The sequence below is a fragment of the Eschrichtius robustus genome, chromosome 3 (genome assembly GCF_028021215.1).
Source record: "Eschrichtius robustus isolate mEscRob2 chromosome 3, mEscRob2.pri, whole genome shotgun sequence".
Taxonomy (NCBI): Eukaryota; Metazoa; Chordata; class Mammalia; order Artiodactyla; family Eschrichtiidae; genus Eschrichtius; species Eschrichtius robustus.
Window position 1 is genome coordinate 110,864,831 of NC_090826.1, and position 12,034 is coordinate 110,876,864.

The 12,034-nt window shown below is 44.0% G+C and overlaps 1 protein-coding gene across 2 annotated transcripts; it reads left to right on the plus strand.

The window, feature by feature from the left end:
• Positions 1-11,019: 11,019 nt before the first annotated feature.
• Positions 11,020-11,385, plus strand: SPRR1B (small proline rich protein 1B). 2 transcript variants are annotated; one of them, XM_068538205.1, is made up of 2 exons: positions 11,020-11,199; positions 11,281-11,385. In XM_068538205.1, exons 1-2 carry the CDS (start codon positions 11,020-11,022, stop codon positions 11,383-11,385), a joined length of 285 nt encoding a protein of 94 aa, XP_068394306.1. The 2 variants fall into 2 exon arrangements, with proteins under 2 accessions (XP_068394306.1, XP_068394305.1); XM_068538204.1 differs by having other exon boundaries at positions 11,020-11,385.
• The last annotated feature ends 649 nt before the right edge of the window (positions 11,386-12,034 follow it).

Sequence of the window (12,034 nt, forward strand, 5' to 3'; positions counted from 1 at the left end):
GTTGCTTCATTTGCAAATATTTTCTCCCATTCTGAGGGTTGTCTTTTGGTCTTGTTTATGGTTTCCTTTGCTGTGCAAAAGCTTTTAAGTTTCATTAGGCTCCATTTGTTTATTTTTGTTATTATGTCAATTTCTCTAGGTGGTGGGTCAAAAAGGATCTTGCTGTGATTTATGTCATAGAGTGTTCTGCCTAAGATTTCCTCTAAGAGTTTGATGGTGTCTAGCCTTACATTTAGGTCTTTAATCCATTTTGAGCTTATTTTTGTTTATGGTGTTAAAGATTGTACTAATTTAATACTTTTACATGTTCCTGTCCAGTTTCCCAGCACCACTTATTGAAGAGGCTGTCTTTTCTCCACTGTATATGCTTGCCTCCTTTACCAAAGATAAGATGACCATATGTGCGTGGGTTTATCTCTGGGCTTTCTATCCTGTTCCATTGATCTATATTTCTGTTTTTGTGCCAGTACCATGCTGTCTTGATTAATGTAGCTTTGTAGTATAGTCTGAAGTCAGGGAGCCTGATTCCTCCAGCTCCATTTTTCTTTTCCAGGATTGCTTTGGCTATTCAGGGTCTTTTGAGTTTCCATACAAATTGTGAAATTTTTTGTTCTAGCTCTGTGAAAAATGCCAGTGGTAGTTTGATAGGGATTGCATTGAATCTGTAGATTGCTTTGGGTAGTAGAGTCATTTTCACACTGTTGATTCTTCCAATCCAAGAACATATATCTCTCCATCTATTTGTATCATCTTTAATTTCTTTCATCAGTGTCTTATAATTTTCTGCATACAGGTCTTTTTTCTCCTTAGGTAGGTTTATTCCTAGATATTTTATTCTTTTTGTTGCAATGGAAAATGGGAGTGTTTTTTAATTTCACTTTCAGACTTTTCATCATTAGTGTAGAGGAATGCTAGAGATTTCTGTGCATTAATTTTGTGTCCTGCTACTTTACCAAATTCAATGATTATCTCTAGTAGTTATCTGGTAGCATTTTAAGGATACTCTATGTATAGTATCATGTCATCTGCAAACAGTGACAACTTTACCTCTTGTTTTCTGATTTGGATTCCTTTTATTTCTTTTTCTTCTCTGATGGCTGTGGCTAACACTTCCAAAACTATGTTGAATAATAGTGGTGAGAGTGGGCAACCTTGTCTTGTTCCTCATCTTGGTGGAGATGGTTTCAGTTTTTCACCATTGAGGACGATGTTGGCTGTGGGTTTGTCATATATGGCCATTATTATGTTGAGGAAAGTTCCCTCTATGCCTACTTTCTGCAGTGTTTTTAACATAAATCGGTGTTGAATTTTGTCAGAAGCTTTGTCTGCATCGATTGAGATGATCATATGGTTTTTCTCCTTCAATTTGCCTATATGGTGTATCACATTGATTGATTTGTGTATATTGAAGAATCCTTGCATTCCTGGGATAAACCCCACTTGATCATGGTGTATGATCCTTTTAATGTGCTGTTGGATTCTGTTTGCTAGTATTTTGTTGAGGATATTTGCATCTATGTTCTTCAGTGATATTGGCCTGTAGTTTTCTTTCTTTGTGACATCTCTGTCTGGTTTTGATATCAGGGTGATGGTGGCCTCGTAGAATGAGTTTGGGAGTGTTCTTCCTTCTGCTGTATTTTGGAAGAGTTTGAGAAGGATAGGTGTTAGCTCTTCTCTAAATGTTTGATAGCATTCGCCTGTGAATCCATCTGGTCCTGGGGTTTTGATTGTTGGAAGATTTTTAATCACAGTTTCAATTTCAGTGCTTGTGATTGGTCTGTTCATATTTTCTATTTCTTCTTGGTTCAGTCTCGGAAGGTGTGCATTTCTAAGAATGTGTTCATTTCTTCCAGGTTGTCCATTTTATTGGCGTATAGTTGCTTGTAGTAATGTCTCATGATCCTTTGTATTTCTGCAGTGTCAGTTGTTACTTCTCCTTTTTCATTTCTAATTCTATTGATTTGAGTCTTCTCCCTTTTTTTCTTGATGAGTCTGGCTAATGGTTTATCAATTTTGTTTATCTTCTCAAAGAACCAGCTTTTAGTTTTATTGATTTTTGCTATTGTTTCCTTCATTTCTTTTTCATTTATTTCTGATCTGATCTTTATGATTTCTTTCCTTCTGCAAACTTTGGGGTTTTTTGTTCTTCTTTCTCTAATTGCTTTAGGTGTAAGGTTAGGTTGTTTATTTGAGATGTTTCTTGTTTCTTAACGTAGGATTTTATTGCTATCAACTTCCCTCTTAGAACTGCTTTTGCTGCATCCCATAGGTTTTGGTTCATTGTGTTTTCATTGTCATCTGTTTCTAGGTATTTTTTGATTTCCTCTTTGATTTCTTCAGTGATCTCCTGGTTATTAAGTAGTGTATTGCTTAGCCTCCATGTGCTTGTATTTTTCACAGATTTTTTTCCTGTAATTGATATCTAGTCTCATAATGTTGTGGTCGGAAAAGATACTTGATACAATTTCAATTTTCTTAAATTTACCAAGGCTTGGTTTTTGACCCAAGGTATCATCTATCCTGGAAAATATTCCATGAGCACTTGAGAAGAATGTGTATTCTATTGTTTTTAGATGGAATGTCCTATAAATATCAGTTAAGTCCATCTTGTTTAATGTATCATTTAAAGCTTGTGTTTCCTTATTTATTTTCATTTTGGATGATCTGTCCATTGGTGAAAGTGGGGTGTTAAAGTTCCCTACTATGATTGTGTTTGTCGATTTCCCCTTTTATGGCTGTTAGTATTTGCCTTATATATTGAGGTGCTCCTATGTTGGGTGTGTAAATATTTACAATTGTTATATCTTCTTCTTCGATTGATCCCTTTATCATTATGTAGTGTTCTTCTTTGTCTCTTTTAATAGTCTTTATTTTAAAGTCTATAGTGTCTGCTGTGAGAATTGCTACTCCAGCTTTCTCTTGATTTACATTTGCATGGAATACCTTTTTCCATCCCCTCACTTTCAGTCTGTATGTGTCCCTAGGTCTGAAGTGGTTCTCTTGTAGACAGCATATATATGGGTCTTGTCTTTGTATCCATTCAGCAAGTCTATGTCTTTTGGTTGGAACACTTAATCCATTTACATTATGGTAATTATCGATATGTATGTTCCTTTTCCCATTTTCTTAATCGTTTTGGGTTTGTTATTGTAGGTCTTTTCCTTCTGTTGTGTTTCCAGCCTAGAAAAGTTCCTTTAGCATTTGTTGTGAAGCTTCTTTGGTGGTGCTGAATTCTCTTAGCTTTTGCTTGTCTTTAAAGCTTTTAATTTCTCCATCAAATCTGAATAAGATCCTTGCTTGGTAGAGTAATCTTGGTTGTAGGTTCTTCTTCATCACTTTAAATATGTCCTGCCACTCCCTTTTGGCTTGAAGAGTTTCTGCTGAAAGATTAGCTGTTAACCTTAAGGGGATTCCCTTGTGTGTTATTTGTTGTTTTTCCCTTGCTGCTTTTAATATTTTTTCTTTGTATTTAATTTTTGCTAGTTTGATTAACATGTGTTTTGGTGTGTTTCTCCTTGGATTTATCCTGTATAGACCCTCTGTGCTTCCTGGACTTGATTAACTATTTCCTTTCCCATCTTAGGGAAGTTTTCAACTATAATCTCTTCCAATATTTTCTCAGTCCCTTTCGTTTCCTCTTCTTCTTCTTGGACCCCTATAATTTGAATGTTGGTGCATTTAATGTTGTTCTGGAGGTCTCTGAGACTTTCCTCAGTTCTTTTCATTCTTTTTTCTTTATTCTGCTCTGCAGTAGTTATTTCCACTATTTTATCTTCCATGTCACTTATCCGTTCTTCTGCCTCAGTTATTTTGCTCTTGATCCCTTCTAGAGAATTTTAAATTTCATTTATTGTGTTGTTCATCTCTGTTTGTTTGCTCTTTAGTTCTTCTAGGTCCTTGTTAAACGTTTCTTTTATTTTTTCCATTCTATTTCCAAGATTTTGGATCATCTTTACTATCATTATTCTGAATTCTTTTTCAGGTAGACTGCCTATTTCCTCTTCATTTGTTAGGTCTGTTGGATTTTTACCTTGCTCCTTCATCTGCTGTGTGTTTTTCTGTCTTCTCATTTTGCTTAACTTACTGTGTTTGGGGTCTCCTTTTCGCAGGCTGCAGGTTCGTATTTCCTGTTGTTTTTGGTGTCTGTCCCCAGTGGCTAAGGTTGGTCTAGTGGGTTGTGTAGGCTTCCTGGTGGAGGGGACTAGTGCCTCTGTTCTGGTGGATGAGGCTGGATCTTGTCTTTCTGGTGGGCAGGTCCACGTCTGGTGGTGTGTTTTGGGGTGTCTGTGGCCTTATTATGATTTTAGGCAGCCTCTCTGCTAATGGATGGGTTTGTGTTACTTTCTTGCTAGTTGTTTGGCATAGGGTGTCCAGCACTGTAGCTTGCTGGTCTTTGAGTGAAGCTGGGTCTTGGCGTGAGATGGAGATCTCTGGAGGATTTTTGCCGTTTGATATTACGTGGAGCTGGGAGGTCTCTTTTGGACCAGTGTCCTGAAGTTGGTTCTCCCACCTCAGAGGCACAGCTCTGACGCCTGGCTGGATGCCTTTCATCCACACAGCTCAGAGTAAAAGTGATAAAAAATAGAAAGAAAGAAGATAAATAAAATAAAATAAAATAAAAAGTTATTAAAATAAAAAATTATTAAGAAAAATTTTTTTTAAAGTAAAAGAAAAACAAAAAAAACGGACAGATAGAACCCTAGGACAAATGGTAAAAGCAAAACTACACTGACAAAATCACACACAGAAGCATACACATACACACTCACAAAAAGAGAAAAAGAGAAAAAAATATATATATCTTCGCTCCCAAAGTCCACCTCCCCAATTTGGGATGATTCGTTGTCTATTCAGGTATTCCACAGATGCAGGGTACATCAAGTTGATTGTGGAGATTTAATCCGCTGCTCCTGAGGCTGCTGGGAGAAATTTCCCTTTTTCTTCTTTGTTCCCACAGCTCCCGGGGATCAGCTTTGGATTTGGACCCGCCTCTGCGTGTAGGTCGCCTGAGGGCGTCTGTTCTTCTCTCAGACAGGATGGAGTTAAAGGAGCAGCTGATTCGGGGGCTCTGGCTCACTCAGGCCAGGGGGAGGGAGGAATACGGTTGTGGGGCGAGCCTGCAGTGGCAGAGGCTGCCCTGACATTGCGGCGGCAGAGGCCATCATGATGTTGCATCAGCCTGAGGTGCGCCGTGCGTTCTTCCGGGGACGTTTTCCCTGGATCACGGGACCCTGCTTGTGGCACGCTGCACAGACTCCTGGGAGGGGAGGTGTCGAGAGTGACCTGTGTTTGCACACAGGCTTCTTGGTGGCTGCAGCAGCAGCCTTAGCGTCCCATGCCCATCTCTGGGGTCCGCACTGACAGCCGTGGCTCGCGTCCGTCTGTGGAGCTCCTTTAAGTGGCACTCTTAATCCCCTCTCCTCGCGCACCAAGAAACAAAGAGGGAAGGAAAAGTCTCTTGCCTCTTCGGCAGCTGCAGACTTTTTCCCGGACTCCCTCCCGGCTAGCTGTGGTGCACTAACCCCTTCAGGCTGTGTTCACGCAGCCAACCCCAGTCCTCTCCCTGGGATCCGACCGAAGCCTGAGCCTCAGCTCCCAGCCCCCACCTGCCCCAGTGGGTGAGCAGACAAGCCTCTCGGGCTGGTGAGTGCTGGTCGGCACTGATCTTCTGTGTGGGAATCTCTCTGCTTTGCCCTCTGCACCCCTGTTTCTGCGCTCTGCTCTGTGGCTCCGAAGCTTCCCCCCTCTGCCATCCGCAGTCTCCACCCGTGAAGGGGCTTCCCAGTGCGTGGAAATCTTTCTTCCTTCACAGCTCCCTCCCAGTGGTGCAGGTCTCATCCCTATTCTTTTGTCTCTGTTATTTCTTTTTATCTTTTACCCTACCCAGGTACGTGGGGAGTTTCTTGCCTTTTGGGAGGTCTGAAGTCTTCTGCCAACGTTCAGTAGGTGTTCTATAGGAGCTGTTCCACATATAGATGTATTTCTGATGTATTTGTGGGGAGGAAGGTGATCTCCGCGTCTTGCTCTTCCGCCATCTTGAAGCTCCTCTAACAGAACATTTTAAATCAATTTCACTCCAATTAAAAAAAAAAAAAAGAAGCTGTGAAGCCTGGACTGAGTCCCTTCTCTACCCCTTTTGTCTCTTGCCCCTGAGGACAGGGTTGGGTAGATGCTCTCCAGAGCTAAGACTTCAGTGCTCTCTCCACCTCAGCATCCATGCTGGCAAATATCGCTTCTCCTGCCTGCTGTGTCAAAGTGTTCAGGAGGCTTCTAAACACCTGGGATCTGGTGTTTCTTCTTTTTCTCCTCCTCTTTTTCAGATGGGGGACAATGTGTGTTATACAGACTTTGTTTTCCTTTAACCATCCTAGCGTGAAATGTGCAGCCAACATTCTGGTCTCCTGAGCTCCTCACAGTGGTCAGGGGGGAGGGTGATGGTAAAACTCTCACTTGTTTCCAGATGTTACCATATATTAAATATGGGTTCCTATGGTAAAATGACTGGCTTTTGCATTCAGTGTGGCACTCTCTGCATGCTCTGGGACTTGGAGAAGTAAAGGAGGAGGGAGTGTCCTAAGTCAGAAAAGGAAGGGCATGACCACTGTGTTCATAGGCTCAGGGCTCCCTCTTCCTTGCTCTGTACATGAGTGATGAACCTCAGGCACACTCAGAGCTAGTGGAGGGAAGATCCCCCAGCTGGTCCAGAGGGGAGCCAGGTTTTGACTGGGGAAGAGCAGCAGCCTCCTGTGTTTTAACAAAAGGGGATTCTGTGAAAGGTTGAGAAATTCTGGGAGACGTACTTACCATCAGAAGCCACCCAGTTTCCCCTTTCTTTATGTGAGGAGTTTGTGGGGCCAGATTCACCTGCTAACCCAACCCTGATGGTGAAGAAACAGAGTTTCTCTGAAGAGGAGAGCATACTTAACACCACCCATTGGGTGAGGTTCAGATGAACAAACGGGGAGAATGATGTCAGGGGTCAAAGGAAAATTCCAGAGTTGGGATCCAGAACAGTGTGGGGTGGGGTACAGGAAGCACAAGTCGAGGCAGGCAGGAGAGTCTGGCCAGGGCGAGGTACTGTGTGACAGGGAAATTCCTTTGCATCCAGGGCCAAGGCCCAGGGAGGGCACAGAGTACCCCAGCTTCAGAGCTAAGTTCAGATCCTACAGGGCCTGAGACAAGCTGGGTGACACCACAGGACAGAGAGGAGGAAGCAGGTTCCTTGAGGCTGAGAATCGTACCAGATGCAGCAGCAGTTTCTGCCCAGAGCTGCCTCTGTCAGGGGCTTTTGAGAGGGAGTTTGGGTGAAGAGAGGGACCTGGTCCCAGCCCAGAGGGGAGCTAAACTGAGGCAAGAGGCTTGGAGCTCAGCTGTGGTCATGGTGCTAGTAGTAGCCCAGAGGGAGGCGAGTCATTAAATTGACTGACAATGAACATTGGGTGGAGAAGGCAGCAGAAGTTGTCTGTCCTTTGCTGAGCCCTTACTCTTACTCTAAACTCCTCCCAAAAGAGAGAGACTTCTCAGAAATCAAATAATGCCATTCATTCACCCATTCATTCATTCATTCAGTCAGTCAGTTATTCTACAATTGCCAAGCACTGAGCAGCTACTACATACCAGGTGCCATGTAAGGATGGATGTGGACCAATGGCTATAGGGACACAGTGGGAGGCTCATCCAGGACTCAAGGTCATAAGAGGTGACCACCTGTGGAACCAGCAGGTGCTCTATAAATATTTAGGTATGTGTCTGGGGTCAGGGGAAGGAGAAACTATCCACACACCTGGGTTTTAAGGGTGATCAGGATTTTCCAAAGCCACACCTAGTAACATATTGTGTTTTGAGGACAACTCTGAAGCAGTGACTTCAGTTTCATGTTGTTGATCAGAGGAAAATGTCAGTGTAAGGACTCAGGTGATCCCTATTCTTACATCCCCAGAAAAGTCCATGGCAAGGAGACTCTTCAGGATCCAACCATCATGGAGGGAAGGTGTACCTGGGCAGGTGCTCAGAGGCTACTCACCTTCTGCCATCCTGAATGCTATTACTGCTCAAGGTACCAAGGCTCTGTCACTATGTCACCCTGGACTTCCTCCAGAGTGAAAGCAATCTGGTTCAAAACAAGCATTTTAGCATTTCAGCCTTTCCCTTCCTCTCTCAGACCCTTGTCCACTGAGTGATGATAAACTAAATGAGTCCTTTACTTCCATGTATGCTAACTCATGTCCCCTCCTATTTTCAGCAGTGCTGGAAATACCTTCTATTTATCCTCAGAGCCACCTCAAACATTAAGCAGCTTTATTCTTACCTAAGGGGATTCATCTTAGCAAATATTAAGGGCTTACCCCAAAGGCAGGGCTCTTTCTGACGTCACATTGCCACTCACACAATGCTTTCCCAGGCCTGTGAGTGGGCCGAGCTCCAAGCCAGGAAGGCTGAGCTGCCCCTTTCCACCTTTAATCATTTTCCTTCCTGGACTTAATTTCCTCTGTAGGCATTAGGAGCAAGGGTGGGTTAGGACAAAGGTGAACATAGGATTTCTGTCTAGAAATCCTTTTCTCATGGGGTCTATTGTTTGATCTTGGGTGAGTTATTTCACCTCTCGTGTCCTCAAACTCAGTTATCACTTGAGGAGTGTGGACTGAGCGAGGGTCTCTGAGATCCATCAAACTAGTGACTGTGAACTAGGTTGTGTACCTTGCCCTAGGGAGTTCCTACTCTGCTGAGGGGAAGGGGTCTTCGTACTGGGATAGCTCCTAGAATGAGATATGACTGGTGTATATTAAGGACTTGATTAATGTTTGTTGAATGAATGAGGATACAAATATTACCATGGGGACACCACTGTTTTGAGCAGACACAGCTCTGATGCTCAGAAAGCTCCCAAAATATACAGAGCGAGAGAGAGGAGAAAAACATTGCAGCCAGCAAGATCCTCAGGTGTTGGGTCTGGAGTTGGAAGTGGGCAAGAGGTGGGGGAGGATTCATCCCTGAGGGCTCCTTGGATGGGCTTGGGGTGAAGGTGGTTAGAAAAGCCTTCCACGTTTTCAGGTGAGGGTGAGAAGAGAGGGTTGGGTTAGGAAAGAGGGAAAGGCCATGAACAGAAGGCTGGGTGGAGTGGAGGGAAAAGTTTATCCCAGAAGAGGAATTAGCTCTTGAAAATCTCTGAAGAAGGAGAGGGGTGAGGGTGTGGTTGGTGAAAGCAAAGCAGGTTTACTCAGATCAGCAACCAGTCAGAGAGGCGTGGTGTTGGTGGGGGAGTGATAATTAAGTAATTCCAAATGTGTGTAGTTCAGTGGAATTAGGAGAAAGATGGCAGGAATTGATATAAGGGCCTAGGATATTCCAGACAAGGAGTCTATAATCAGTCAATTCCATGATCTCTAGCACCTGCCTTTATAAGGCAGACAACTCGTGCCCACCTCAGCTCCTCTGCTCCCCTTCCCTTCCCACTTATTCATGTGCTCAAATGTATTCATCCCACAGAACTTGAGGAACAACCATCTCAAGGAAAAAGAGAGCAGGAAAGTGGCAAGACCACAAAAGGAGTCAGCTCTCCCTCCAGAGTTAACTCATTAAACCCTCCAGGAACCCTATGGCTCACCCATCCCCCAACACAAGCCCTATATTTGGGTCTAAGGGAGAGGGTGGCAGTGGGAATCAGGCCCAAGCGACATCATTGTCAGACAGCCAAGTGGGTGGTTTTCGTCACAAAAGCTGAGCCAACTGGTAATTGAGAGGAATAGGGTGAATCATGTTTGACAGATAAGGAATGAAAACAGAGGGGCCCTGGGTGATTGTATTTCCTTGAGGCAGAGCTCATTCATTGTATAAAAAGCCTGCTGGTTGTTGACTTCACATCAGACAGTAGCAACCAGACAATCGATTCTTCTCTGTGTACCAGGTGAGTCTCTGATTGGAATTCATTTGAAATTTTTATTTTTTCACTGTTGGAAAATGGACAATGGCAAAGATGAGTAAGGGCCATTAATAATTAATAATACCCTGAAACAGGGTATTAATTGGAGAGAGAGAATATTGGGACATCTTTATTTTAAATGAAATACAGTTTGGGCTTGAAGGGACCTTAGAGCTGGTGAAGCCAGCCACCTCAGTGGACAGCTGTGGAACTAGGAGTCAGGGAAGGGGACAGATCTGTGCAAGTTCCCATAGTAAATCAGTAACAGTGTTACAACTAGAACTCAGACTCAGGAAACACTCAGCAACACCATTATTCTCTCTGTTTATGATAACTTATTATAAAAATTTTAATTCATAAGATGGACCTCTACTCAGCATTTATTATATTTAAGGCATGATGGTAGGCACTGTGGAGGAATCAGATGGTCACAGAACTTACTCAACAAACTTACAACCTAGCAGGGAAGATAACGCATGTACACACACATAGATGAAATGCAAAGTAGGTAAGACAGGTGTAGGGGGGTGCAGGTAAGGGTGGCGACAGTTTGGGGGAGCTCTGCTCAAGAAGAGCTCTCAGTGATGGCACATGAGTGAGCTATGATGGAGGAGTATTTAGACAGAGATAGGAAGGGAAGCATTACAGAGAGGACGGTGAACGCAAAGGCCAGAGTGAAGTCATAGGAGCTCAGATTCACGTAGAGTCATCCTATAAGTCGCAAGGTGCTCTGTGTGGTACTAGGGGTGTGTATGTTGTGGTTGTTTCTACATTATCACTTTTCAAAAGACTTAATATGTGATCTTGGGTACATGTCAGTGAGGGATACGACATGTCTGGGAAGAAACAGAGCCAAGGAATGAGCCAATGAATCCCACTGAAACGGAACAGAATGAATTGTCTTTAAGCTCCTCCTCTTGAAATGACCCTGAAATTTCAAAGCATATTTTAACTCTCATGTATAGCTAGGGGGGAGGAGAGGCTCTCTTATCTAAAGGGAACTGAAATGAAATCTATTTGGTATTTAACTTGGTTTCTTCTCTGTTTAATCAAATCATTGAGTCAGCTTTACTGTCTCTAGGTCCAGCCTACTTTGAAGCATGAGTTCCTACCAGCAGAAGCAGCCCTGCATCCCACCCCACGAGCCTCAGCAGCAGCAGGTGAAACAGCCCTGCCAGCCTCCACCCCAGGAACCATGTGTCCCTGAAACCAAGGAGACATGCCACACCAAAGTGCCAGAGCCCTGTCACCCTAAGGTTCCTGAGCCATGCCAACCCAAGGTTCCAGAGCCCGGCCACCCCAAAGTTCCAGAGCCCAGCCACCCCAAAGTTCCAGAGCCTGGCCACCCCAAAGTTCCAGAGCCCGGCCACCCCAAAGTTCCAGAGCCCAGCCACCCCAAAGTTCCAGAGCCATGTCCTTCACCAGTTATCCCAGGGCCGGCTCAGCAGAAGACCAAGCAGAAGTAATGTGGTCCACAGCCAAGCCTTTGAGGAGCCAACCACCAGATGCTGAATCTCCTCTCCCATTCTACTTCTGCATCCCATTTGCAATTAACGTGCTGTCACCCTGAGTCATAACCCCTCCCTCTTTGCACCCTCTAAAAAAGTTTTCCTCACACTCAGGCTGGAGGGCTCCTGAGCCTTTGAATAAGGCTGAAATGCTCATTGGCTGAGCTAGTCTTCTGGCTGCTCAGGGCTCATCTGAAGAGGGATATTGGGGTCAGGGGAATCAAGTGAATCTTTCCTGCTCTGCCCCCATTAAATCACTTTTAACTCCATAGCTGACTATGTGTGTCATTGGCCTACTCAGCTTTCTTCAAGTTTCTTTCACCTGAAGCAGGAACGGCACACAGTGAGGGCTGGTTGTGAGGGCTGCAATCAGAAAGTGCCTGATCTCAGCACTAGGAACGTGTGTGTGTGTGTGTGTGTGTGTGTGTGTATGATGGTTGTACTCACAGGCATTGCTGGGTTGGCACTGGGAAAGCAGGCAAGGCCATCAGAGCCTGTTACTTTGAGCAGCCTGAGCTAGAGCAAGGCTGTCTTCTTGCCCTTGAGTATATTCTTCGTATCTGAGTGTAGATGGTGGCTGCTTCATGCCATCTCTGACTCTGAGTCC

Coding starts and splice junctions, on each gene's coding strand:
- SPRR1B (XM_068538204.1), top strand. CDS start 11,020: ATGAGTTCCTACCAGCAGAAGCAGCCCTGCATCCCACCCCACGAGCCT.